Raw genomic sequence first — 25,678 nt, 5'->3', positions numbered from 1 at the left:
TAAACGGGGTTAAAAACATTTTGAGCTTATCCACTTTTGACCACTTCCAGAGGTTGTCGAAAACGCATTCGACTGGATTGCTTTCGTAGTGTAAACGCTCATGTGATCGAATGAGTTCGAACAGCCACAAAAGACCATCTTCTCTGCCTACTGAGTAAACTAGCACACTAGCCAGACAGGATTTAAACTTTGTCTGCATTTAAGACCCAAGCTTGGTTTGAAGATGAAAAACACAAAAAGCTCAATGTTCTCTCATCATTCCTGATTTCCAACACGCACTCAAAGCGTTTGGTGTGATCCTAGCGGCTCTCAGAGCAGAAACGCAAGCTGCGGCTCTCCGTATGTTTTTCCGTTGTCTCCGGGCGCATTAATATGTAAATTGCACAAACTTATTTCGTAGTTGAGAAGAGACCGAAGTAGTGGAAAGTGGAAAAAAGAGACGGATTAAAACAGCCTATATATATATATATATATATATAAATCAACACAACAAGGCTGTGAAAGCGGACTAGTGAGTAGATGAGTTTTCCTGTTCGGCTGGTGATGTTTCCTGTCCTCGACAACCTCTGTAGTCCTATTTAGTCACTTGCTAGCAACCACCTTTTTTATAAGCTATAAAATAATCACAAAGGATATTACTGTATTTAGTACTTTAGGTTTTTTTTTTTATAGATATATAAAGCACTTTCAAAACAATACTCTAGCAGTACAAGCATAAAATTAATACATAAACCACAAAAAACTGCCATATCATCCGTCATGCTACATATCACTCACAATGATCAGACACTCAAATGCCAAAAGCAAGGAGAATAAGAAAGTCTTTGTTTGAGTGTCAAAGTAGACTTTAAACAAAGGCAACTCATTCCACAACTTACACTTCAGACGAGACCCTGAAAAATACATAATGAGCTTATTTAAAAAATAAAAATGTTTTACCATGCACAGACTTTATTTAACCAGTGCTAAAATGCTAACTCGTTTCCAGGTTTTGGCCTACATCATCCCCACAGCACTCTATTAATGAGGAATGCCCTGATAGTCTTGCTTGATTGCCTAATGCCACATCACATCCTGCACTGCCCATCAGGACAATGCAAGTGTCTTTGTAGACGCATAAAGATTATTATTATTTAATAATTTTTTCAGTCATGTAAATTCCCAGGGTCATGAGTGTGCTGTGCGTATACCACAATGTATAATGTAGATGAGTTTCTATTATGTTAGCCTTGCTGTGCTGTGAGTTCAATTAGATATGGGCATGTATTACATCCTGTCGGTCACTGTGGTCGGAGTGGCAGATGTTGGCAGGGCTTGTGTTTTGGCGCAGCTCTCATAAATGTTTTATCTGCCCCTGTCTGCACCAGTTGTAGTGCCGCAGTGAAAGCCAATCCAGACACATGAATAATGCAGAGTCCCCTCAGCCACCGCTGTGTGCGCAAACCTTGACCTAACGTCACCACTCCCCATTTCCCCTACTACGCTTTCGTGCTTGTAGCAATACACTTTTGTTTCACCCTACATTTTGAAGAGTCTTTCTGTTGCATTATATGTAGAAGAGGAGATCAGTACTCAAGCTGCCTTTATTTGGGAACCAGAAAGGCACTGATGTTGAAGTTTTGGCTGAAACCAGTAGCGGATAAATGGCAGAGGCTATACACATTTTCTTATTACTGTTGTTGGTACACAGTATTGCCCCGCAATCGTCAAAGCCACACGTTTTGGTGAACTTTGCCATTTTCGAGCTGAAATATGGCATTTAGCCTATTTAATTTGTGCAAAACCAAGGTGTTTTATGTGTGGGGGTGGTTGGGGGTGTCTCTCCAAAATGTTACAAAATATTGCTTTGTCAACACTACACAACCAGAGAGTTTCAGCACTTAAGATTTGAATTGCGTGCGATACAAAAATGTGCCACAATCACAAATCACAAAATGTGCCATCAAAATCCAGAGATAAAATGCAGTTTAGCCTTGCAGTGTCCAATGCCGATGGTTTCAATTCATTTTTCTATTATCTACCAAATACATGGAGGACTGATCTGATCCAGAACTTGTGATATTCTTAAAGGGCCCCTATTATGGATTTTTGTGTGTAACATAGCTCTAAGTGAATGAAAACATCCTGCAAAGTTTTAAATCTGAAAGTGCACCATATATAAAGTGATTGTCTTTCAGAAGTAAGAGTCGACTCTTAGTCAATGAAATTAATCGTTTTTCAAACGAGTCATAAGCCGTTTCGTTGTGACGTCAAGACGAAACATTAGCATATTGCCCGCCCACTTATTGCACGCGCAGACACCAGGGAAAGCTTGAACCTTAAACCAGCAGCTGATTCCTGTGGATACTGGATAGCATCATGTCGAGAAGACGCTCTGCTCTATAATCTGACGGTAAAGGCAGTTTTTTTTTTCACTGCCCAAGGACGAGCATGTGAAGAATCAGTGGTTAAAATTCATCTTTACCACGATATCACAGCAGTATAATCCTAAACTTTTGCTGTGTTCCCTTTATTTTACTGACGACTTCTTCTCAAATCTCGGAGTTCAATGCAGGATTCGCAAACCGCTTGCTCTTGAAAGAGGGTGTTCAAAATACTTAGTTTTGAGTTTTATATTGTGTAGGTCTCCTGCTAACTGGTTAACTCACATTATTACTGTCTTACTGAAATACTTCTGCTAATCAGTTGTGGGCCACTATTACCTAAAACTGTTTCTATTAATGCAGATTGTCTGTCGTTCTCACTGCTTTGAGTAAAGATTAAGCATGGAGCAAGATTTGTTTTACCAGCGTTTATGTTTCACCAGTCATTCACGCTAGAACTAGGCTAATGTATGCACTGTTATTGATACATTTTCCACATGTTCACCGCAATAAATTAGAAAAATACTCGGTAAATAAATAAGTAAAATAATCGGTTTGTTGATGGACATGCACTTGATGGTGAGGAATTACAGCTGCAACATCTCATAATGTAACTGTTACGTTACCTCAAACTGAGAAGTGTATCACAGAGAAACGTCCTGCTCGAGTCGTCCTTGTGATGGAGCTTCGGGTTGAGTGAATAGTTCTTTCATTGTTTCATCATCAGACTCGACGTCATTGTTCGTCACTGTGTTTAGTTTACGGTGTAGGAAGCCTCAGGACACGCAGAGCTGACGTTATGGCAATGGGCGTTTTTGTGTTCGACGCGCTGTACGCGGTAGGCCAATCATAACAGACTGAGCTGTCTGGCCAATCAGAGCAGAGTAGCTCGCGGGAAGGAGGGATTTTGAGAGATTGATTCATCTGACAAGTCGTTTGAGAATCATTGAAAATGTGGTGATGTGCAAATGTGTATTATGAGAAAAACTTTTTTTTTGACCTTTGATGCATGTAAAGCTGTTGTAGGAGACTCCAAAACAACATTAGGAAACTTTAAATTGGCATAATAGGGGCACTTTAATATTTTAGAATAGCGAGAGTAAAAGCATTGAAATTGCAGTGTGATCACTGGAAGACAAGTTCAGTTGCAATTTTGCTTGGTTCATTTATAAAAATGTGTATTATATAAGGATTTGAACCCAGTCCCCATGAATACTGTTGAATTATACCACTTGATTATCATGACTCACAGACTTCAAATGAAATCGGTCTTCAAAAATGGGTAACTGGCATAAAAAAGTTTGCTTGTTGAATTGGGGAAAAGTCCTGATTTTTTTTCTTTTCTTTTTTTTTTTAGTATCTTTCAACTCCTCTTCCTCCACCTCGTCCTTCTCCTCTTCCTTTCTTCTTCTCTTCCTTTCTTCTTCTCTTTCTCCTTCTCCTTCTTCTCCTCCTCCTCCTCCACCTCTTTCTCCTTCTTCATCTTCTCCTCCTCCTCCTCTTTCTGATATTGGTGGTATTGACATGGTCACCTATATACTGTGCATCTCTCGTTGTAGCAATTTTTTATATATTTTTTTATTTTATATGTGGTTTAAATTTGTGATTTATATTTTATTTGCATTTTGAATGTTAAACTTGCAGCTACAATTTTATTTTCATTCACATGTCCAGCTAAGCACTGTGCCTTTTTCTTCCAGGAGACGCGGCACAACCTGACAGTGAATCTGACCACTTTGAGAGTGTGGTGCTACGCCTGCACCAAGGAGGTGTTCCTGGAAAGAAAACTGGGTCCACACACACACTCACCCAGCGCTGCCAAACCCTCTCCAGTACAGACCAGTCAGGTCAGAACTCTGACTCCGCTTTCTTTCAATGCAAAGCAGCAAAACATAGTGTGAAAGTTCGGTTCTGTGTAGATAAAATCCTCCATTATATATATGCAATGTCGTCTTTGCAGTGCAAACTTGGCTATAAATGTTTGCTAGGAAGACAAGACCAATCACAATCTTGGTATGCAAATATGTGTCAGGCAGAAGACCAATCATAATTCAGTATGTACATTTTACAATGACATAATATTTGTCAGTTATGGTTTGAGTTATGAATTTTTTTTCCCTTCTCTTTTCTTTTAATTTAATTTAATTGAATTGAATTTAAAGAAAGGTAGCACACCTTTTAATTTTGAGGCCACAGATTTTCTGAAATTCATTTATGGGCAAACAAGTACTCTTATTTGCCGTTTTGCATAAGGTGTGCTTTTGCTGATCATCTCTCTGTTCTCTCAGGATTCCAAAGCTCCCGGGAGCCCCACCTCCTTGAGAATTCCTCCCGCGGGAAACTGTGATGACCTGGACATGGAAACTGAGGAGGAGGACGAACTGAGGACCAGAGGTCCTTCATCTCTCATGTCTAGAGTTCTGTGCTTTTGCTCTGCACTGCAAACACTGTTAGTCTGAACCTGGTCGTCCGTTTCTCCTCACAGGTCTGACTGGACTGAAGAACATCGGCAATACCTGCTACATGAATGCAGCGCTCCAGGCGCTCTCTAACTGGTAAGAACCACAGAAATGGCTAATGTGGTCTAATTGTTCTCTTCCAGTCTCTTGCAGTGGTCTCTCTTTCTGGTTTCTCTTCTAGTCCTCCACTGACTCAGTTTTTCTTGGACTGTGGCGGTCTGGTGAAGACAGACAAGAAGCCAGCGCTATGCAAGAGCTATCAGAAACTCATCACAGACCTGTGGCACAAAAACAGGTACATTCTTCTGGTGCCATTTCCTATTTTATTCTAATTTTTTCCTCAAGAAACAAGTTTTCATTTGAACTTTTATTGCTTTTGTTTTGTGCGGTTGCAGGAACTCCTATGTTGTTCCCACAAATCTATTCCAGGGCATTAAGGCTGTAAACCCAATGTTTCGGGGTTATTCCCAACAGGTAAGTTTTGTTTCATTGATTTGTTTAAAAAATAAGGAATGCACCATTTCAAACTCTAACTCTAAGCTATTCTGTCCTATATTATGGCCTATATTATCGTTCAAACATTTGGGATCAGTAAAGTCAGTTTTATTTCAACTTTTATTCAGCAAGGATACATTAAATTGATCAAACGTGTCAGTAAAGACATTTTATAATGTTTCATAAGAATTATATTTTAAGTAAATGCTGTTTTTTTGTTTGTTTGTTTTTTTACAATTTTTACAATTGTTTTCAACTTTGATAATGAGAAGAATTTTTCAAATCCGCATATTAGAATGATTTCTGAAGGATCATGTGACACTGAAGACAGTTACATTTTAAAATATACTAAAATCGAATATTTGATCGAATAAATACCGCCTTGGTGAGCATAAGAAACTTCTTTCAAAAACATAAGTCTTACAGACTTCAAGTTTTTGAACATGAGTGTAATTTAAAATATTGATGCTATTTTGTCAATTTATGCACAATAAAAAACTAAAATCATTTGTTGATGACAGTTGCTTTTGTGAATTTAAGCATCACTACATTAGAATGTACAGAATGAAAGACATTATTTTTGAGATTTGCTAAAGATATAAGTGTTATTAAATTATTAATGTTTTTATCGATTAGATGATCAAAATATAAAAATAAGAGGAATTTTAATCCATTATGAAACATCCAGTACCATCCAATATTGACTAAAACTAATAAATTAAAATTCTCAAAAATTGTCTGTTTACGATATGAAAAACGACATTTTGTGAATTGTAAGGCCTATGACTTCCACAATGTGGAAAAAGTGGATGGAGGTGGATGTAAGGAATTTTAATCCATTATGAAACATCCAGTACCATCCAATATTGACTAAAACTAATAAATTAAAATTCTCAAAAATTGTCTGTTTACGATATGAAAAACGACATTTTGTGAATTGTAAGGCCTATGACTTCCACAATGTGGAAAAAGTGGATGGAGGCTTGGAATCCAGTCATTAAAATGGGAATTAGAAGCCAAAATGTTTTGGAATTTGTTTAAGGAATATCACACAATATATAGTTTTATTGTATTTTCATTGCATTTCACAATTTTCATTGTTCATTTGATTAGATTTATTCAATTATTCATGTTTTATAGGGCCCTAAATTCCTATAAAAAAAAAAAAAATTCGGAGAGGACTAGCCTCACCCCAAATAGCCAAACTTAGTCAACCAATGGCATGAGTTTGTGGCGGAACTATCCTTTCATTTCAACCAATGACAGATGAGGTCAAACTCAAATTATCCTACTAGCAGAGGGAATTTCATCTGTTAGAGGCTCCGTCTCACTTCGTTCTTTTTTTTTTTTCTTCTTCCTTTTTCTTGCCATACTTTGTTCTCCAGCTGCATTTAAAAAGTAAAGACCCTGTTTTAGTCTTGATTATGAGAGATGTTGTTCTCTTATATAGAGCACAAACTGATTCAGAGTCTGTATATGTTTGATCACCTCCAAACTGTGGCCTACATCCATTGTCACGCCTGGCTGGAGAGGAAGGCCGTTTGGAGAATTAGCGTTGACATGAATGGGCCATCACAGGCTTTTCAGAGACTGTAGGAAGCATTAATCTCATTTTCAGACTCACTTTATTGAAGCTCAGATAGTCTGTGGAGTCCTGTAGAGGGGGCATTCAGTCAATGAATTCCTTGTTTTAAAGTCAACCCCTCTACTAAGTATGAAAGGAAATGGGGCATTGTTTAACAGCATCATACAGCCAGGAAACCCTTTGTCCTTGTACTGCATTGACATTATACAGCGATGGCCTTCTGGTCTAATGTGCTGTCTACTGTTGTTAGAAACTTGTTTGCATACCAGGATTCTTAATACCAGGATGTTAGAATGCCAGTTGGCTTTGTTGCCATGTGGATGAGCCAGTAATGACTAATGTTCTCATAAGCTTCAGCTGTTCCTATGGTGATGGGGTCTCTGCGGGTCTCTGGCTAATCTGTGGTTTACAAATGATGCTTCATGAATGTTGCATTCTTTTTATACTACCTATGTTTCTTCAAAGAGTGCGTGACTGTCAGTGTGTCAGAACACACGCAAGGATTTGACCGTCAAATTTTATGGACAGGTCTACAAGACAAATGTAATTGAAGAGATATTTTACCCAAAAATTTTAATTCTGAAATTTGCTGGCCGAGATATCGGTACTGGCAGATATATCTGCTCATTTTTTCTCAATAACCTCCTGCTATTGGACAGACTTGCAGAATAATTAATGGTTGACTATGAATACGTGCTTTTGCACCAGGGGAACGTTTTAGTTACTATAACTAATGGCGGACGTACCCACTTTTTGGCGTGTTTGCACCGCAGGAACTTGGAAAAAAATTTGTTCTAGGAACGCCTTTTGGGGGTCTAAATTAGCTCCTACTCCAGAGTAGGGTCTAACCCACACAATAGGAACGATCAGTGATGTAATTGTACATTGATTGGCCGAACAAATGCAAAACACTGGCACACGCCATTTTAAAAAAGCCATCTAAACACAGTTTACATATACTTACTTCACAAACATGGAAAAAGGCGATAGATGGACTGATGCCGAAGTCCAGGCACTTCTCAACCTTTACTCTAAGGAGGAAATCCAACGCGACCTTGAAAGGACCAAGTGAATCATGATTATGTATTTCTGCTCAGCTAGCAATATTGGGCATCAACTATATACAAATGCTATAACTGCGTTTCTATAACTACTACCCGGTGCGAAAGCAACTAATAATACTGAGCCCCACACATGACATGCGGGGGGAAATTATATTAAGATGAATTAAGAATTCATTCTCACCACTTCATTCATTCCCTCATTTTAGTTAAATTATGGCCACACTTTAACTAAATTTAAACATGGATTTAACTGAAACTAGGGAGCAAATTAATAAAAAATGCCACCACAATAAAAAAAAACGGGGAGTTCTTAATTTGTGGCCGGGCTACGTAAAATAATGTGTTTCAGGAACTGGAAGTGTTTGATTTTATGTGATGCTTCATCCACTCCACTAGATGGCAGTGCAAGTCCAAGATACTGTTATATTGGGCAGCGCAACATAAACAAAAAAATACTGAGTGCACCTTTAAAGGCCGGTTAACACCAAGAACAATAACTATAAAGATAACGATAATTATTTTAGCGACCACACCAACGCATGACAACGTGCTGTTTATTATAAGCGACATTGTCAATATTTTCTATCATTCATCAGCTGAAAAAAGCAATCTGAAAGTGAATCTAATGATATTGTACCTCTGTGTTGTTATTGTTACAGCTGTGGAGTGATTTCTTACAGAATTAGAATGATTATTACAACTTTATAGTTCTAGTTGTTATCATCATAGTTCTATTCCTTGGCGTGTAATTCCTTAGCATAGAGTTTAAACATTCTTGGTTTGTTCTTATTTTGTAAAACACTAAAATCTCTCTCCATCCTAAGGACTCTCAGGAGTTCCTGCGTTGTCTGATGGACCAACTCCACGAGGAGCTCAAGGAGCTCATTCCTGAACCCGAGGACCCAAACCAAGCTGTGGCCATGGATGACAGTCCCGACGAGGACAACCACAGCCAATCAGACGACTTCCAGTCCTGCGAGTCGTGCGGCAGCAGCGATCGTGCCGAAAGCGAAGGCCCCAGAGTCCCAGAAGACATCAACGAAGCTGAGATGCTGATGCCAGAGCAGAACCAAAACAACCGGGATTGGCAGAAAGAGAAAAATCTCATCAACAACCTGTACCGTGCCGGTTCCCATTGTGACCTGGATAAAGACGTGGACACGACCACCGAGTCAAGGCCAATTATCAGCAGCCAAGGAGCCATTAAAGCTCAGGGCCGAACTTCAGGTGAACGTAAGGACGCTAATGAAATTAAGTTAATTATACTAACATGTCAGTCTGATATCCTTAAAGGCCCTGATAAACTCACTGAAGTTTGTTTTCGTTCTTTGCTTAGAGGTAAAAAGTTTAAAATAGCTGCGCAATGGTAGACTGTTTACGAACATTCTGAAAGCATGTGATCTCAGGGATGTGGAGCTCTGCAATTCGGCACTCCAGTGTTTTCATGATTTTACTTGTCTAACCCTGATGGAATGAGGAAATTTGGTCAGATTTTGTTCAAAATTACATCACATATGTTCGTTCCTCAATTTCGACTGATGTGTGTCAGGGCCTTACTTGTAATAATTTGATGTTTTGCTTGCTTTTCTTGACCGAATTCTGTGTTTCCTCTTTGTTCAGATTCAAACCCTGAAACCCATGTCAGCAGTAGCGTCAGACCGCAGAGTCCCTGTGGAAATGAGGGAATCACATCTAGACTGTCTTGTAGTCCCCCCAAATCCTCAATGTGGGCAAACCTGAGCTCAACTCACAAGAAAGGTACCAGAATTTCAGACGAAATCACTTCGGGAGTGTACTAGTTTTATATAATAATATAGTTAAATGTATTATTTTTTTATTGTTGTTTGCTTATTTCCATAACCTGAACTGAAACAGATTTGAAATTGATCCTAAATGGTTGTGGTATGTCGTGTTGACAGTACCCTCGTTCAACCCACCTAAGAGCAAGCGGCAGAGGAAATATCGCAGCATCATCTCTGAGGTGTTCGACGGCACCATTGTCAGCTCAGTTCAGTGTCTGACCTGCGACCGGGTGAGTGACTGGTGTGATTTTCACCCTAACAACCTCACTTGGACAAAGTGAACACAAGCATTTGATTCTTCAGATAGCAGAGAAAAGCATTTTAAAAATAACAGAGGACAACGTACTTGTGATAGACTGATATATGGAGTTCCTGCAGATTAGCTGCTAGACTTTAATTTAGTATGACGCTATTATTAGTGTGACACTAGAAAAACCAAGGTCAAAGGTTGATTTGAAATTACAAAATATGTACACCACATTTTTAGGGTTTTCTGACAATGTGGTGTACATATTTTGTAGTTAATGAATATGCTAACATGAAAGCAAATTATTCTTAAAGCAAAACTTTGGAAACCTTTTACACATCAAATGAGTAATAAGCCATTGATTTGATGATCTGTGTTCATTTTTACAGTTTTGTTTGTCATAATTTCTCTTGACTAAAATGGCATGTGTATATATATCTGCATGTGTGTATTTATTTATTTATTTGAAAGAAAGAAAAAATGTATTCAGCAAAGACATGTTATAAATGCCTTTGCTGTCATTTTTTATCAATTTAATTTTACAAAAGATTTCTGTTTCAAATAAATGCTGCTCTTTTGAACTTTCTATTCAGCAAAGAATCCTGAAAAAAAAAAAAAACGCATTAAAGTCTCCTCAAAAATATTAAGCAACAAAACTGTTTTCAACATTGGTAATAATAATAAATGTTTATTGAGCAGCACATCATCATATTAGAATGATTTCTGAAGGATCATGAGACACTGAAGACTGGAGTAATGATGCTGAAAATTCAGCTTTACCATCACAGGAATAAATTACATATTAAAATATATAAAAATACAAAACATTTATTTAAAAAAAAATTTTTTTATGATAATGTGGAAAAGGTTTGATCATATTTTTTTTTTTAATCTTTTTAAGCATTCACTTAATTGTCTGTGCAGATACAAGTAATTTTACGTTAAATAAACATTTAGTTTATAATGTTGTTAATTCAATCAACATCCCTTGCATATGAAAAATAATCAGTGATAATAGAGTAAATTGGACAAAGCTTGACATCATGATGACATTTTTGTTTTAATAGAGCTATTTTCATCACAGTTGTTTTAATGTCTCTGTTATTGTTTCTGGCAGTAATTGCAGTTAGAGATTAGCATTTTAAATCAGGCTCCTCTGTTACTTGTCCTTCCTTTCTCAGGTATCGGTGACTTTGGAGAACTTCCAGGACATCTCTCTGCCCATCCCAGGGAAAGAGGACCTTGCCAAGCTGCACTCTTCCTCCCACCAGACCGCTCTGGTCAAGGCTGGATCCTGTGGAGAAGCCTACGCCCCTCAAGGCTGGATCTCTTTCGTCATGGAATATATCAAGAGGTGCGTTTGAACCAGAAACTGATTCCGAGGAAGACGGGTTCTACAGGGATGCTTGGGTTCTGCATGCTCACGAATCCTCCCATTAACAAAGTGTGGACATGATGTAAATAAGAGAATCATTGTTCAATGTAGCCATTTTTGCGTGCTTTCTAGGCTATATACAATCCGTTCAGAATTTCGACACAACGGTAATTGATGTATGATTAGCTTTTGGTTTGACTAGGTTATCAAACAACTAATAATGTGTTGCTTATGTTACACAAACCATATTCCCGTTCGCCATCTCAGAGTTAGACGGCTGCCTTCTAACAATCAGCATCCTTAGAAATAATGACAGGAAAAGCCCCGTCCCGTAGGTTGACGGGATTGGTTACATGCTTGTGACGTAGAGAACAGTGGGGGTTTCAAACCATGTTTTTGAGACTGTCTTTGGTAATCTGCCATTTTAAGGAGAAAATACTCAGCAACAGTGTTGGCTGATGAATTTACACATGGTTTGTCTTAAAGCAATTTACAAACACCACACATACATATAAACAAAATTAAAAACTTTATTTTCTCGACAAGTGTTTTGTCGAGAAAGGTGTTTTTTTTTTACCCTATTAAGTAGAACTTGCCAAGATGGGCATTTTGACATAATTTTGTTTGAATATGTCTGTTCAAGTATTCGCGCACTGTCTGAGATGCGGATTTCTGGGCGCGCTCTTCGGATGTTTGTGCACAGAAAACTTCCCACACATCGCTCGAGTAACGAATTGAGTTCCCTTTCGCGTCGTCTTGAGTTTGAATATTTAAATTTGCACGGTTTAAATTGTTCATGTTCTCCCAATTTTGCATCGTTAGATTTGAGGGATGTGACAGTGTGGAAATGTTCCTACCGGTTAATCAATATGTGACAGCAGTGGTAATACTGGTATCACCTTAAGGGGGGCATTGGAGTTTTTCCTTTTTTTTTTCCACCTCGCTTTTAAATCACTTGCGGTGCATGTCCACTGGTACAGAGCGAGCGTTTTCAGTTAATTATGTTAAATGCGCTTAAATAGGTGCTTTTAAATTTCGCTTTGAAACCAAATCTTCCGCCATCATCTTGTCAGTCAAGAGTGAGGTGAAATCTGACTCCTGCTGCTGATCCGTGCCGTGACTCTTGTTTGGCTCACGCTGCATTTCAGACTTCAGTTTTTTAATTGTAGTGTCTGTTCTCTGAACTAAATAATTGTATTATTATAAGAAATCAAATCCACGGTGGGGGGCGGTACTGTGGTGGGCAAGTGATGGAACAGTTTTGTGGCTGAACACCGGTAACACCAACTATTGTACCAAGCCTATTAGAATTCATTAAAATGTTACCGGCCAACTGGGGATTGACACGTTTCATATACTCACCAGCACCGATTTTTACTCTTATTTGGCGCTTGGCGAGTGTTCATTTTAGTTCCTTGTATTTAAGCATGTATAACATTGTAGAACAAGGAAAATGACTTAATGTGTTGGTTTTTAATGATTGTCCCTGATTGTTTATTTCTGCTTTTCATTGATTTTAGTTGGTTCTGGGGGCCTGTGGTCACGCTGCAGGACTGTCTGGCTGCCTTTTTTGCCAGGGATGAACTAAAAGGTTTGACATTTTCTCAAAGCTTTATGTCACCCAAACTAACCAATAGTTGATAGTACTGTTTTGAGTCTGACATAAAAAAAAATATATATATATATGAAAATCTTTCACTTTATAGAACTCTGTGTTTATATTTAGCACATCAATGGTGCAATTCTTACTGGCTGGGTGTTTGTTTGTTTTTTCAGGTGACAACATGTACAGCTGTGAAAAATGCAAGAAGTGAGTATGAACTTGTTGTTGAACAACTTGAATGAGGTGGTTGCAGAAATTAAAGTGTTAATGTTGATTCCTTTGGTTGTTTCAGGTTACGGAATGGGGTCAAATTCTGCAAAGTTCAGAGTTTGCCAGAGGTAAGCGATCATATAAGCTATTTTGGTTATTATACAGGTTCAGGCACCACATTATTTAAAGGGATAGTTCACCCAAAAATGAAATTTCTGTCATTAATTACTCACCCTCATGTCGTTCCAAACCCGTAAGACCTACGTTCATCTTCGGACACAAATTAAGATATTTTTGATGAAATCCAAGAGGTTTCTGAACCAGCCATTGGCAGCAACATCATTGCAACTTTCAAGGCCCAGAAAGGTAGTAAAGACATTGTTAAAATAGTCCATGTGACTATAGTGGTTCAACCTTAATGTTATGAAGCGACGAGAATACTTTTTGTGCGCACTGTGCAGAAAACAAACAAAAATAACGACTTTAATTAACAATTATTTTCCACGTAGTAAACACAGTGCTGCGCTTCCATTATATACTACCTTTCTGGGCCTTGAAATTTGCACTGACATTGCTGCCTATGGCTGATTCAGAAACCTCTCGGATTTCATCAAACATATCTTAATTTGTATGTTCCGAAGATGAACTTACGGAGGTCTTACGGGTTTGGAACGACATGAGGGTGAGTAATTAATGACAGAAATTTCATTTTTGGGTGAACAAACCCTTTAATTCCAGAGTTTGAAAAAAAACAAACCCAATAATAAATACACCACAAATTAGGTCCACTATGTCTTGGCCTTGTATCAAGGCTGCCTGAAATGAGCACAAAACCTGGACCCTTGAGAAATAATAGTAATATAATGAGTAATAAGGTCTGGTGAGTCATCCATTTCCTTCATCCGGTGGATTTATATTTGGAGAGAGTCTAAGGATGCCTTTAACCCACAATATCTGCTGCCATCTGGTAAATATGCTCAGGGATCTTTAATGGCAAGCACAGACATCCAATGGGAGTCATTAGATCTGATGATTGTTCAGTACATCTGTTAAATGGGCATTGCAGTTTACTGATGGAAACCCTCAACTTGTAGTACTAAACAGTCTTGCTGTAAAATAGTGTTGTAGTACTCGAGACCATTTTTTTAAGGTCTTGTCTCGACCTTGACCTCATTTGTACTCAGTCTCTGTCTCAGACTTCGAGGACTCAGGATATTATTTCAAGACCGGTCAAGACCACAACTGCGAGGATATCACAAATTGCCATTACATGTCTGATTTATTTGTTAACATCATTAACATGGTTGGATGTAAAACTTCCTGCTTTAAATGCAATCAATAACTTATTTTAATTTGATTTCTTACTGTTGTGCCGGGTCAGAAATTAATGGGGGATTGTGTCAATAATGTCACCAAAATTAATACGAATGCCCACAAAAATCCAAGATATGATTGCAAAAAAGTACTTGAATGAGTGCTTGTTTTTTAAAATATTATAACATGTTAATTAAGCAATATCAGCAAGAGTGCTGCTACATTTCTACATTTCTCAGGCAGTAGATATGGATCTTTCAGATGATTTTGAAGAGTGCTGGTCCGGTCTTGGTCTTGACCTAGTCTCGCCCTGCCTTGGTCTTGTCTTGGTCTCAACCCCCTCAAAGTCTTGGTCTTGTCTTGATCTCAACACACACTGGTCTTGGTCTTGACTCGGTCTCGGTTTAGTTGGTCTTGACTACAACACTACTGTAAAAAATTGCCCAGGTAGTTATATTTTTATATGAACAGGCATGGCACATTCTTGCTGTTTTCGTTTTATTGTAGGAAACTGACAGCAGACTTTCCTGCTTTGTTCAAATTCTCTTTACCGTCTCCCCAACAGATTTTGTGCATTCACCTCAAGCGCTTCAGACATGAACTTATGTTCTCCACCAAAATCGGCACTCACGTGTCCTTCCCTTTGGAAGGCCTCGAGATGCAGCCCTTCCTGGCCAAGGACAGCTCCGACCAGACCACCACCTACGACCTGCTGTCAGTCATCTGTCACCACGGCACTGCCAGCAGTAAGTCCAAGCTTTTCAATGAGGGAGATGGTCACAAAAGTATTATTGTCATTTACAGCAGTTATAAATGTAGTATTCAATGTTAGTATTCATATTATTATTATTATTTATAAATTATGGAAGCTTGTTTCCACCATGGAAGAAAAAAATAGTATTAAAAAAGGTAATTGTGACAATTCTTAGAAATTCTTAGAATTTTTACACAATTCAGAGTTTATAACTTGCAACTTTTTTCTTGCAATAATGAGTTTAGATTGAGTTTAGAATATTGAGGAAAATGTGGGATATATATTCGTAACTGCAAAAATTCAGAATAAAAAAAGTTTTTTTCCCGTGGTGGAAACAAGCACTCAACTTTACTTGAAGAGATGTGTAAGTGATGTCAGGTGATGAAAGCAGAGTCTCGTTTTGATCACTGGTGTCATTTATACCTGGAATACACTACACTATTTGTTCCTAGATTTTTGCTCTTGAGTTGCCGTCTGGATGAGTCAACACTAGTTTCTAGTTGCCAGAAGACAGAGCCCGTCTTCAGATTTTGGGCAAATTTGACAGATTTCACAGAAAATTTTGCACAAACTCCCATTTTTTTACTTCAGACTATGAATCTGTCCAGTTGGAGGATTTCACACATGTTTGACACATTGTTTTAATTTGTCATGCATCTCCTAGCAATGAGGCACCTGTGTAAGTGCGAGTTTGTTGTGTTCGGAACTACTCGTTTAGTGTATGATGCCCAGTTTTTCTCTGTAATCATTTACAAAGTCGGCAAGTGTATGATGCTAGAGGCCAGATTTACTAACAGGGTAAATTAGCGTGAGAACACAATTCTAAAAAAAACGCTGATGGGAGTGGAAGTTCTGCGCGTGATCGACTGACGACGAGCAAATTAAAGAACAGACGCAGTCGATCATATCCATAATGACGAAAACGCAATCTACCAAGAGTAGCACAAATTAGCTTCTGGTTTAAGACGTGCTTTTTTTGCCATTTAAATAATGGTGCGCATACCAGTAAATTGACTAGTGCAAACCTTAGTAAATCACCTTGCATGATTCATTTAAATACTCTCCTAATTTTGCATCTGAAAGGAAAACAAATGCATATGGAATCAGGTCAGCAGCAAAAAATAACCCTGTCTATGCCTTTACAGTGCTAATTTTTCACTTTAGTGAATCCTGACAGTAGTTTTCTTAACGCCAAATTAGGGTTTGCTCTGGCTCAAGCTGTTAGTAAATCTGGCCCTAAGTGTTTTTAAATTTGTTCAGATTATAAGAGTTGTGTAGTGTATTCCAGCCATGATGTTGATTCAATAATAGAGAAAAAATATAGCTGTAAGCAGTGATAAGGGGCAGCAAAAGCAGTGCAGAGCAAAAAAAGCGGAAATAGAATATACAGTACATGAAGGACAGATAGGTTCAGAAGTACAGCTGAGAATGAGGTGAGAATGAACTCAAAATGAACAGAAGTTCAGATTAGAATGAACACAAATAAAAAAAAATGTAAAAAACATACCCAGAACCCAGAATCTTAAGATCACATGCTTATTGCTTATCGCTGTGCACCACTCGGTAGACACGCTTTCACCCAGAAAAAGAGGAAACGATGAGACAAACTAGGGACAATGGGATCAGGAAATGTCACCAAACTAGCATTGCATACATGAGCGCCACAGCTCAGTGTGTCAGTTCATATGAGCTAATCTCCAGGCTACGGCTCTGACAGGACTGATGTTTTTAAATGTGCTTTTTGTTTTGTTCAAGGTGGTCACTATATTGCCTATTGTCGAAATGAACTGAACCAGCAGTGGTACGAGTTTGATGACCAGAGCGTTACTGAGGTGTCTGAGTCCTGTGTTCAAAACGCCGAGGCATATGTGCTCTTTTACAAGTAAGAACATATTAGCTCACACACATGATTTTTTTTTTTCTTCAAAAGGTTAAAAATCATATTTTCTCACCTCTGGCTATCAATAATCAAATTAATAAACAACAAAAAAAAATTTTTTTTTTTTTTTTATTGTCCACTTTTAAACTATTATCCTCAATCTTAAATATGTGGTTACATCCTTTATTTCTTAATAAGCCCTAACTATAATGCTACTTACACCTGTCGTATTTCAGCACTACATGATTTCAACACTACGGTTAGGATTTATAAGCTTATAAGCTAGTTAATGTTAGTAATATCACTTAGTCCTAGTACATGTAAATATTGAATTAAATACCAATTGAAAATGTAATTAAAATAAATATATGGATAATACATTTAATTAAATAAAAATGAATAAATGAGTGAGTGGTTGGGTGAGTGAGTGGTTGGGTGAGTGAGTGGTTGGGTGAGTGAGTGAGTGAGTGAGTGAGTGAGTGAGTGAGTGAGTGAGTGAGTGAGTGAGTGAGTGAGTGAGTGAGTGAGTGAGTGAGTGAGTGAGTGAGTGAGTGAGTGAGTGAGTGAGTGAGTGAGTGAGTGAGTGAGTGAGTGAGTGAGTGAGTACAGGCAAAGTGGCTGATAATCAATTTTTTTGTTTTATTTGAAAATGTTTTTTCCATTACATACTAAATGGAGTGTGTTAAAGCTGAAAAAAATTTGATTCTGATTATTATCCTGTTAAATATCAGTTTATTGATTCTTTTCTAGTATTTCCTGGTTTTATGATGAACAAACACTATTTTAAGATTCTTTAGGCAGAAAAGCTCAAGGTTGTGTTAAGCAGGACAAATGGCCTTGAGTTTGACTGTAAATCTCTGTGCTGTGGTGAAGCGTGTGTTGGCAGTTGCTAAATGGCACTGATGTCCTTTGTGTGTGTGTAACAGGAAGAGTAACGACGAGTCTCAGAAAGAGAGGCGGAAGGTGACCAGTCTGCTCAACATGATGGAGCCAAGCCTCCTGCAGTTCTACATCTCCCGCCAGTGGCTAAACAAGTTCAAAACCTTCGCTGAGCCAGGACCCATCTCCAACCATGACTTCCTGTGTGCCCACGGAGGTGAGGACCACTCTTATTAAAAGGCTCATAACATGAGAAATCAAAATTTGCCTCAGTCTTTTGACATATAAGAGGTCTTTGTACCATTAAAAACATCCTGCAAGTTTCAGAGCTTCAGACGTCCTCCTCATTATAAGCCAAGCATTTATTTAATCAAGTTCCTAAAACGGCTTGTTTTTATATTGTGGGATCTGTGAAGTCACACGGGCAAATGCATTTGCATATGCCTGCCTCCAGAGCAAGACATTGACAAATAGTTATACATCATTGCACATCATCCCCCACTGACATTCAGTCACTTAACGGCTAACATTTGCATACCCTGATTGTTATTTACAAGTAAGAACATATAGCACACACACATTTTGTGCAACAACAACAAAAAAAAAAACCTTTGTTAACATTATAAGTGAACCTCAGGGAGCATATTAAAGTAATAAAAGAAAAAATCAATGTCTTGACCCCTTAAAGATCTGGGCCTTTCCTACTTTTCCCATTGTAAAGTATTTATATACCACAGATGACTCCACACCACCAGATATAATTGCAGATTCTACCAACATTTTCGAGGTCAACTGCCGCCACATCCTTTTCACTGATTATGTTTGTTTTTCCTCTATTCCTCTCCTTTTTACTCTACTAAACTTGAGAGTGCAGTATGAGCTCAGCGAATAGATGTGAATCTCTTCAGAAAGCATTTCAAAGGCCCTTTCCTCCCCTTGATCTGATTCGTTTGAACTGATTCAAATGAATTTTAAGGAAAAGATCTAATAGAGGATATTAATTATTCATAAATCTTCATGAATGCAGTTTCATGTTGACTTTTAGTGGAGAGTTTTTTGGTCGTATGATTAGAAAAGCGAATTATTTGGTGGTTAAAAAATCTTTTTTTCTTCTTCTCCTACAGGTATTCCACCAAATAAAGCCACATCCATTGATGATCTTGTTATGATGCTTCCCCAAAGTGTATGGGATCATCTGTATAGCAGGTAAGCGTTTGTCACTGCTCTTTTCCTGACTTAATGCGGAAGTTTAAGTTCTTATTAAATGCTAATTGTCGGCATGCTGTTGTTTAGGTACGGAGGCGGCCCCGCTGTCAATCACTTGTATGTCTGTCACACCTGCCAGACCGAGATCGAGAAGCTGGAGAAACGCCGCAAGAATGAGCTGGACATGTTTGTTCGGGTAGGAGCCTCAGTGTCAAAGTAGATTTAAAGGGATAGTTCACCCAAAATTTTTAATTCTGTCATCATCACAGTTGTCAAGAAAGTCTGTACAAAGAAATAAAATAATGTGATGATACCATCATTTCCCTCTAGCATTTTGAGCGCTGTTGAACGGATTCTTAAACCCCTCTGATTGGCCATTGTGTTCACGCGCTCAATATATGTCTGTGATTGGCTACAATGATCGACGCTTCAAAAACATGTTGTCTTTGATTCTCTTCATCGAGCGCTTACCCAGATACACACGGGAGCGTTTGAAAGGTGTGTTTATCAGCGGATATATTAGGGATCTGATGATAGACGCCTGTTTTTAAACGCTCCCGTGTGTATCTGTGTAAGCATTTGGTGAAGAGTGTCAAAGATATCATTGTTGATCATTGTAGCCAATCACAGACATGTATTGAGCTCATCAACACAATGGCCAATCAGACTTCAACAGCGCACAAAATGCTAGAGCAAAATAATGATATCATCACATTTTTAAATTCCAGTACGAAGTTGGTACTTTTTGAGAACTCTAGTCATCATATTCTCACCCTCATGTTGTTCCAAACCTGTATACATTTCTTTTTTGTGCTGAACACAAAATAATATATTTTAAATAATATTGGTAAAAAAGGAGAAAAAGTCGGCACACCATGGCTCCAAAATGTGAAAATTTAATACATTTTCACATTTTGGAGCCATGGTGTGCCGACTTTTTCTCCTTTTTTATTAATTTTCTGGTCGAGCACCCAATTTGAGCAACACATTGTTTTGGATGTGTGTGCTTTTAATCTGATTTTACTAAAGAATATCGGTAGCCAAACAGTTGTTGGGCACCATTGACTGCTCCACAACTGTTTCTTCAAAAATATCTTCCTTTGTGTTCAACACAACAAAGAAATTCATACAGGTTTGGAACAACTCGAGAGTGAATAAATGATGACAGAATTTTCATTTTTGGGTGAACTATCCCTTTAAGGGACATTCAGTGTGAAGAGTGTCTGGTCTTTTCAGTTAATCTAACGTCTGGACTGTTATCTGTGCGCACACTCACCATCACGACCACCACACCACCCTCTCAGACTGAGATCTGCAAGTTGACCCCCTCCCTTCTTCTCCAAAATTGTAGTCATTATTTATGCATGAGCACAAAAGTACTTGATTTCAGCCAGAGACACTCAGCTTGGCTCAAATTAAGGGCAAACAAAGGAGGCCAAAGGAACGATAATGTGGAATCTTTTATGCAGGGATGCACCAATATAAAAATTTGATACAATAAGCCGATTAGGGCTGATCATTTTGATCATTGATTAATTTGTCATACACATCGACAGGATTTGTAAACAATGCATCGAGAAAACGTTTGAATCATTACACCCTTAGATCCATCTGTTTGAGACGTGAGCACAATGGTCAAAGGTGTCTAGTGCAGGGGTTCTCAACTCTGGCCATCAAAGTCCACTTTCCTGAATAGTTTAGCTCCAACCCATCTCAAATTCATCTGAACTAAATCAAGGTCTTCAGGATCACAACAAAGATAAAGGCAGATGAGTTTGATCAAGGTAAGAGCGTAACTCTGCAGGAAAGTGGACTTTGACGGCCAGAGTTGAGAACCCATGGTCTAGTGCATGTTCACATAGAAAAGCAGTGGAGTGGAACGCAAACATGCTTTGTGTGTGAACGGCGCTATAGAAAGCAGTTGCTTATGTAAGCCATAGACTGCAAGCTAGCTTACCAGGATTTGGAACAGAGCTTCTGTCTCAGTTTATCCTGTTATTGTATAAACAACATTGGGGTGGGAAGATATTCCATGAAGAAACGCTCAGGTAATGGATTCTTTCTTTCTACATCTCATGGTCTCATGTGCTTTCTTCTCTTTCCCCCTCACTTCTGTCCTTGTAGCTCAATAAGGCGTTTCAGGAGGAGGAGTCTCCTGTGGTGATATACTGTATCAGCATGCAGTGGTTCCGGGAATGGGAAGGCTTTGTCAAAGGCAAGGACATTGGTAAGTCATTTCTCATCCCTGCTGCTGAGACTTCTAAAGTATCTGAAAGTTTGAAATTGAATATTAGCATCATGTTTTGTGGTTATTGATTGATAAGGAAGAAGTTCTTGAAGAACTTCATTATAGCTTTTGGTCGGGACATTTGGTGTGCTTCCGATGATTGATGGTCTTGTGTCTTTCAGATCCACCGGGGCCAATTGATAACTCCAAGATTGCTATAAATAAAAATGGACACATCACATTAAAGCCAGGTAATGTTTACAATCAGGATCTTTTAAAGGCATCATGAAATGGCGTTCGTATTCCATTTTACTTCCTCAATATGATCATTTTCTAAGCAAAACTGGATAACCAATTCTGTCATTTACTCACGCTCATGTCATTCCAAACCTGTAAATGGCCTTGTGAAGAAACAGTCTGGCTGTATGACACTTTCATTTGAGGGAACGTTTAGATATCAAACATATTCTGTTGCAACTGATTACTATGAACCAAAATCAACAGCCTAAAGAACAACTAAATAATAAACTAGATTGACTAATATAAATTTCAAACATTATTAAAGACAAGTATAGAGTCAGTAATACAAGAACAAATAAGCAAATTAGCTATAGCACAAATTATACAACTGAACAAAGTTTAGAAATTGAAATCAAATTTCTTTTTATAAGTAAAATATAGATTAATCTTTATTAAAGTTATAAAAGTTATTCAGTCAAGAGCATTTTTCTTTTTCTTTTGTACTTTGATTAACATTAACAGACGGCAGCAGGTTTATTAGGCTGCTGTCACTTTAAGAGCTAATGCACAGATCCAATATACTGACGCACATGCGTTTTCTTTCTCAAGCGTTTACGTTCGCTTAAGACATAACAGACTGTTTACGAGGAAATCTTGACGTCGTTTTGTGTGCATTTGTCCGTTCAAGTCCAAGAAGACGTGAAAGAGTATTCGTATTCAGTATTCGTGCACTATACGAGCTCTCTGTGTGCGCTCTGGATGCGCCCAGTAGTGATGTAGTACTCGAGTCCGGTCTCGAGACCGATTTCTGCTTTCTCGGACTCGACTCGGACTTGTTCTTACAAAGACTCGGTCTTGACTCGGACTCGACCCTTCAAAGACTCGGTCTTGACTCGGACTCGGCATAGGCGGTCTCGTCCCATCACTAGTCCACTAGAATACATACCACTAGAAAATTTTAATTGACTGTTCGCAAAGACCCGCCCCCCTTAGTTACTGTCGCTATGTCCGACAAGCTACACCGTTCTCACGCCACACCATGTTCTCACGCAGTGAAAAATACATCGCGGAGCAGAGGGGAGACTGACAACACGCTGACAGGCAGGACAGACCAGGTTACTTTTCGGTTACGTTTGGTATTAAACATATTAAACAAAGTCTCGCCTTTCAAACTTGGTCATTTTTTAAAAGAAATTTAAACAATAAATACCGTTTTGTGGCTCTTAAATGTGTAGTGACAGATCGCTGTAGAGCATCAGTTAAAGCTGCTCGTGAACCGATCATCTCTTCCTTCTAGTTAATTTATAGCCTCAAATAAACATGAACAAACATAAGAAGCAATGTTGTTTTAACCACGGAAAGGCGTCAGTACACTCCGTGTTTCAAGTTCAAATCCTCCCATGTTAACCAACGGACTCGGTCTCGACTCGGACTCGACCCTTCAAAGACTCGGTCTTGACTCGGACTCGACTGAATTTGAAAACCAACGGACTCGGTCTCGACCCTTCAAAGACTCGGTCTTGACTCGGACTCGGCATAGGCGGTCTCGTCCCCATCACTAGCGCCCAGCACTGAAAACAGCGCGCAAGTGCTGAATTGAGTTCTCTTCTTGCACTTGAATGGTTTAAACACAGGAATCGATAAGTGGAATCCTAATTTTTATTTTAGAACAAATATCTGATTCCTGATTTTAGGTGTCCGATTGCATCTATTAAAAGATCTTTTCCTCAATCTTTTAATAATAGTAACTATATTAATAATCACAATATAGTTCTATTTGGCATTTTATCTTTGTTATTAAAAATAAGAACAAAGATGCAAATTATATGTATGTAAATATAAATAAACATACAATATAAGAAAGAAACAAATTAAATTAACAGTGCTTTTCATTTTACATACATTTAACAGAAGCATTCATGTAAGAAATAATGCAGAAATTTAATAATGAAATGTAAACATAATCACTGCATAGTCTTTAGTGTATTAATTATGGTAACACTTTAGTTTATGGCTAGTTTATGGTCATATTGCTAGGATTCTCCCAACAGATTATGTTCACTTAAGACATAATTGACTATGAATAGACTTTCAGTGGAGGGACAGAAATCTCTCGTATGTATTTCGAAGATGAATGAAAGAAAGGTTTTTGAAACATGAGGGTGAGTAATTGATCGAATTTTCATTTTTGGGTGAACTATCCAAGAGAAGCAGGAATTGTGATCACGATTAAATTGCGATTAATCGTGCAGCCCTACAATAGTGTGCTTACTTTACTTGTGCCAAGTACCAAACACCTTTTGGCATTTTTATGGTTTAACAGGTGCCGATTCAGGTCAGATATCAGAAGAGACCTGGAACTTCCTCCATTCCATCCACGGAGGAGGGCCGGTGGTGACCGTGCGGCCCAGTGTCAGCCATCAGGAGTCGGAGAGTTCTCAGGCAGAGGAGAAGATCGAAGTGGAGACGCGCTCGGTGTAGTTGTGCTGGGACGCTGCTGGGCCGCAAGGGGACCTCATTATTTTGCACTTCACTTTAGTTTTTCAAGCATTCTAGCAAAGGACCTGACAGCTTCACCTCAGCATACACTCTCTCTACACCCTTTATGACTGTTCTTTATAGCAGACGGATGGATTAATCATCCTCCGGTGTGCTTTCAATGTGTATATATCGTGCATATCCACTTCCTTTTGACACTAGAAACCAGTTTTCACAGGCCATTAATGCATTTGATTTCTGTGTGCAACTGCATTCATGACAGAATTTGCTTCGCCTGAACCAAATAGACCATGATTTGCATACACCGAAAAAATCCACTGCATCTGTACATACTTTTGAGGCACTGCCTCGCTTGAGAAAATGAAACAATATGTTGTCTTAGTGGATGAAAACTTGATGTTTTGGGTATGAAGGGATACTAAATGCTACGTAGTCTCAGGAAAGAACATATTTTTTTTGTTTTGCACTGTACTGTAGATTCAAAAGGTGCATGCTTCAGCTCTGATGTTCGATATGTATTTGAATGTACTAGTACTTAAAGAACACACGTTCCTGCACTAAATGTTATTTATTCCAGAGGGGTATGATTATTCCGGCATTCATGGACGTTTTCTTTGTTGGAAAATGATTTGACAAGCTAAAGCAGACCGCACGCTAATAGGAATGATGTGGCACATTATGCTGGCAAGAAAATAGATTCCTCATTTTTATTTGTTGCATAGCTGGGTTGCATGGAGATGCAAACAATAAGGTGCACATTTGAACACATCAATGGCTGTCTTGTTCAAAAATGCTATGTAAAAGAAGAAAAAAAAATCAGATCAATTAAATCCTGCTGCCGCACATGTGTACATTCAAGGCATTATTTAATGTATAGAAGGATGTGATGTTTTTCGATATTAATTGTCTGCAGAGATGAAAGCTGTATCTGAGTGGCTACTATTAAACCCCAAAACTTGTGCTGTCGATATCTGTCATCATTCGTATGAGCTGACATTTAAGAAATTAATATGCTATGTGAATGGATAAATTTCACAAAAACACGTCCGGGGTTGTATTTCACCCCAAAATCAAAGAAAGAATGCATATGCGTAAAGAAAATAAAGCCTGTTTAGGACATTTTTCTTGACTTTGTGACATTATTTGCGTGAAAGTTAAAAGCGCATTTGCGGCAGAGTTCATAATGTGTCCAGACGTTTTATTTTTTGTGGTTTTCTGAATTCCATTACAGTAAAACAGGACATTTTCACTGAATTATGTTCAAAAATTGCTGCTATAGTACCTCACCATTACAGTAAGGATAATTAGATTTTCATGCTTTATGTCATGAAAATGTTTGTTTAGATTTTCTTCTTTTGGTTTTGGGGAGAAATATAAGGAGGACTTGTTTTGGCAGGTTTTGCATGATTCACACAATGTTGTAGAACAGGTGTTTTCAATCTTTCAGATGCCACAGATCCCAAAATATATATAATGT

At 38.3% G+C, this 25,678-nt stretch overlaps 1 protein-coding gene across 1 annotated transcript in view; it reads left to right on the top strand.

Annotated features, from left to right (window-relative positions):
- The window catches only part of usp33 (ubiquitin specific peptidase 33), a 35,237-nt gene extending 9,913 nt beyond the window's left edge, over positions 1 to 25,324 (top strand). The window contains exons 5-24 of the mRNA XM_079876045.1: positions 4,064 to 4,210; positions 4,652 to 4,757; positions 4,849 to 4,918; positions 5,004 to 5,117; positions 5,218 to 5,296; positions 8,791 to 9,199; positions 9,587 to 9,724; positions 9,886 to 9,998; positions 11,197 to 11,369; positions 12,911 to 12,981; positions 13,167 to 13,200; positions 13,286 to 13,331; positions 15,083 to 15,263; positions 17,027 to 17,153; positions 18,077 to 18,246; positions 19,154 to 19,235; positions 19,323 to 19,431; positions 21,360 to 21,462; positions 21,645 to 21,713; positions 24,026 to 25,324. Of these exons, the coding sequence (XP_079732171.1) occupies positions 4,064 to 4,210; positions 4,652 to 4,757; positions 4,849 to 4,918; positions 5,004 to 5,117; positions 5,218 to 5,296; positions 8,791 to 9,199; positions 9,587 to 9,724; positions 9,886 to 9,998; positions 11,197 to 11,369; positions 12,911 to 12,981; positions 13,167 to 13,200; positions 13,286 to 13,331; positions 15,083 to 15,263; positions 17,027 to 17,153; positions 18,077 to 18,246; positions 19,154 to 19,235; positions 19,323 to 19,431; positions 21,360 to 21,462; positions 21,645 to 21,713; positions 24,026 to 24,183 (2,499 nt within the window). The 3' untranslated portion in view covers positions 24,184 to 25,324. The remainder of the gene's footprint in view (positions 1 to 4,063; positions 4,211 to 4,651; positions 4,758 to 4,848; positions 4,919 to 5,003; positions 5,118 to 5,217; positions 5,297 to 8,790; positions 9,200 to 9,586; positions 9,725 to 9,885; positions 9,999 to 11,196; positions 11,370 to 12,910; positions 12,982 to 13,166; positions 13,201 to 13,285; positions 13,332 to 15,082; positions 15,264 to 17,026; positions 17,154 to 18,076; positions 18,247 to 19,153; positions 19,236 to 19,322; positions 19,432 to 21,359; positions 21,463 to 21,644; positions 21,714 to 24,025) is intronic.
- The last annotated feature ends 354 nt before the right edge of the window (positions 25,325 to 25,678 follow it).

This window comes from Squalius cephalus, assembly GCF_949319135.1.
Source record: "Squalius cephalus genome assembly, chromosome: 7".
NCBI classification, from domain to species: Eukaryota; Metazoa; Chordata; class Actinopteri; order Cypriniformes; family Leuciscidae; genus Squalius; species Squalius cephalus.
Note: the sequence above shows the minus strand (reverse complement) of the source record. Positions and strands in the feature narration are given on the sequence as shown.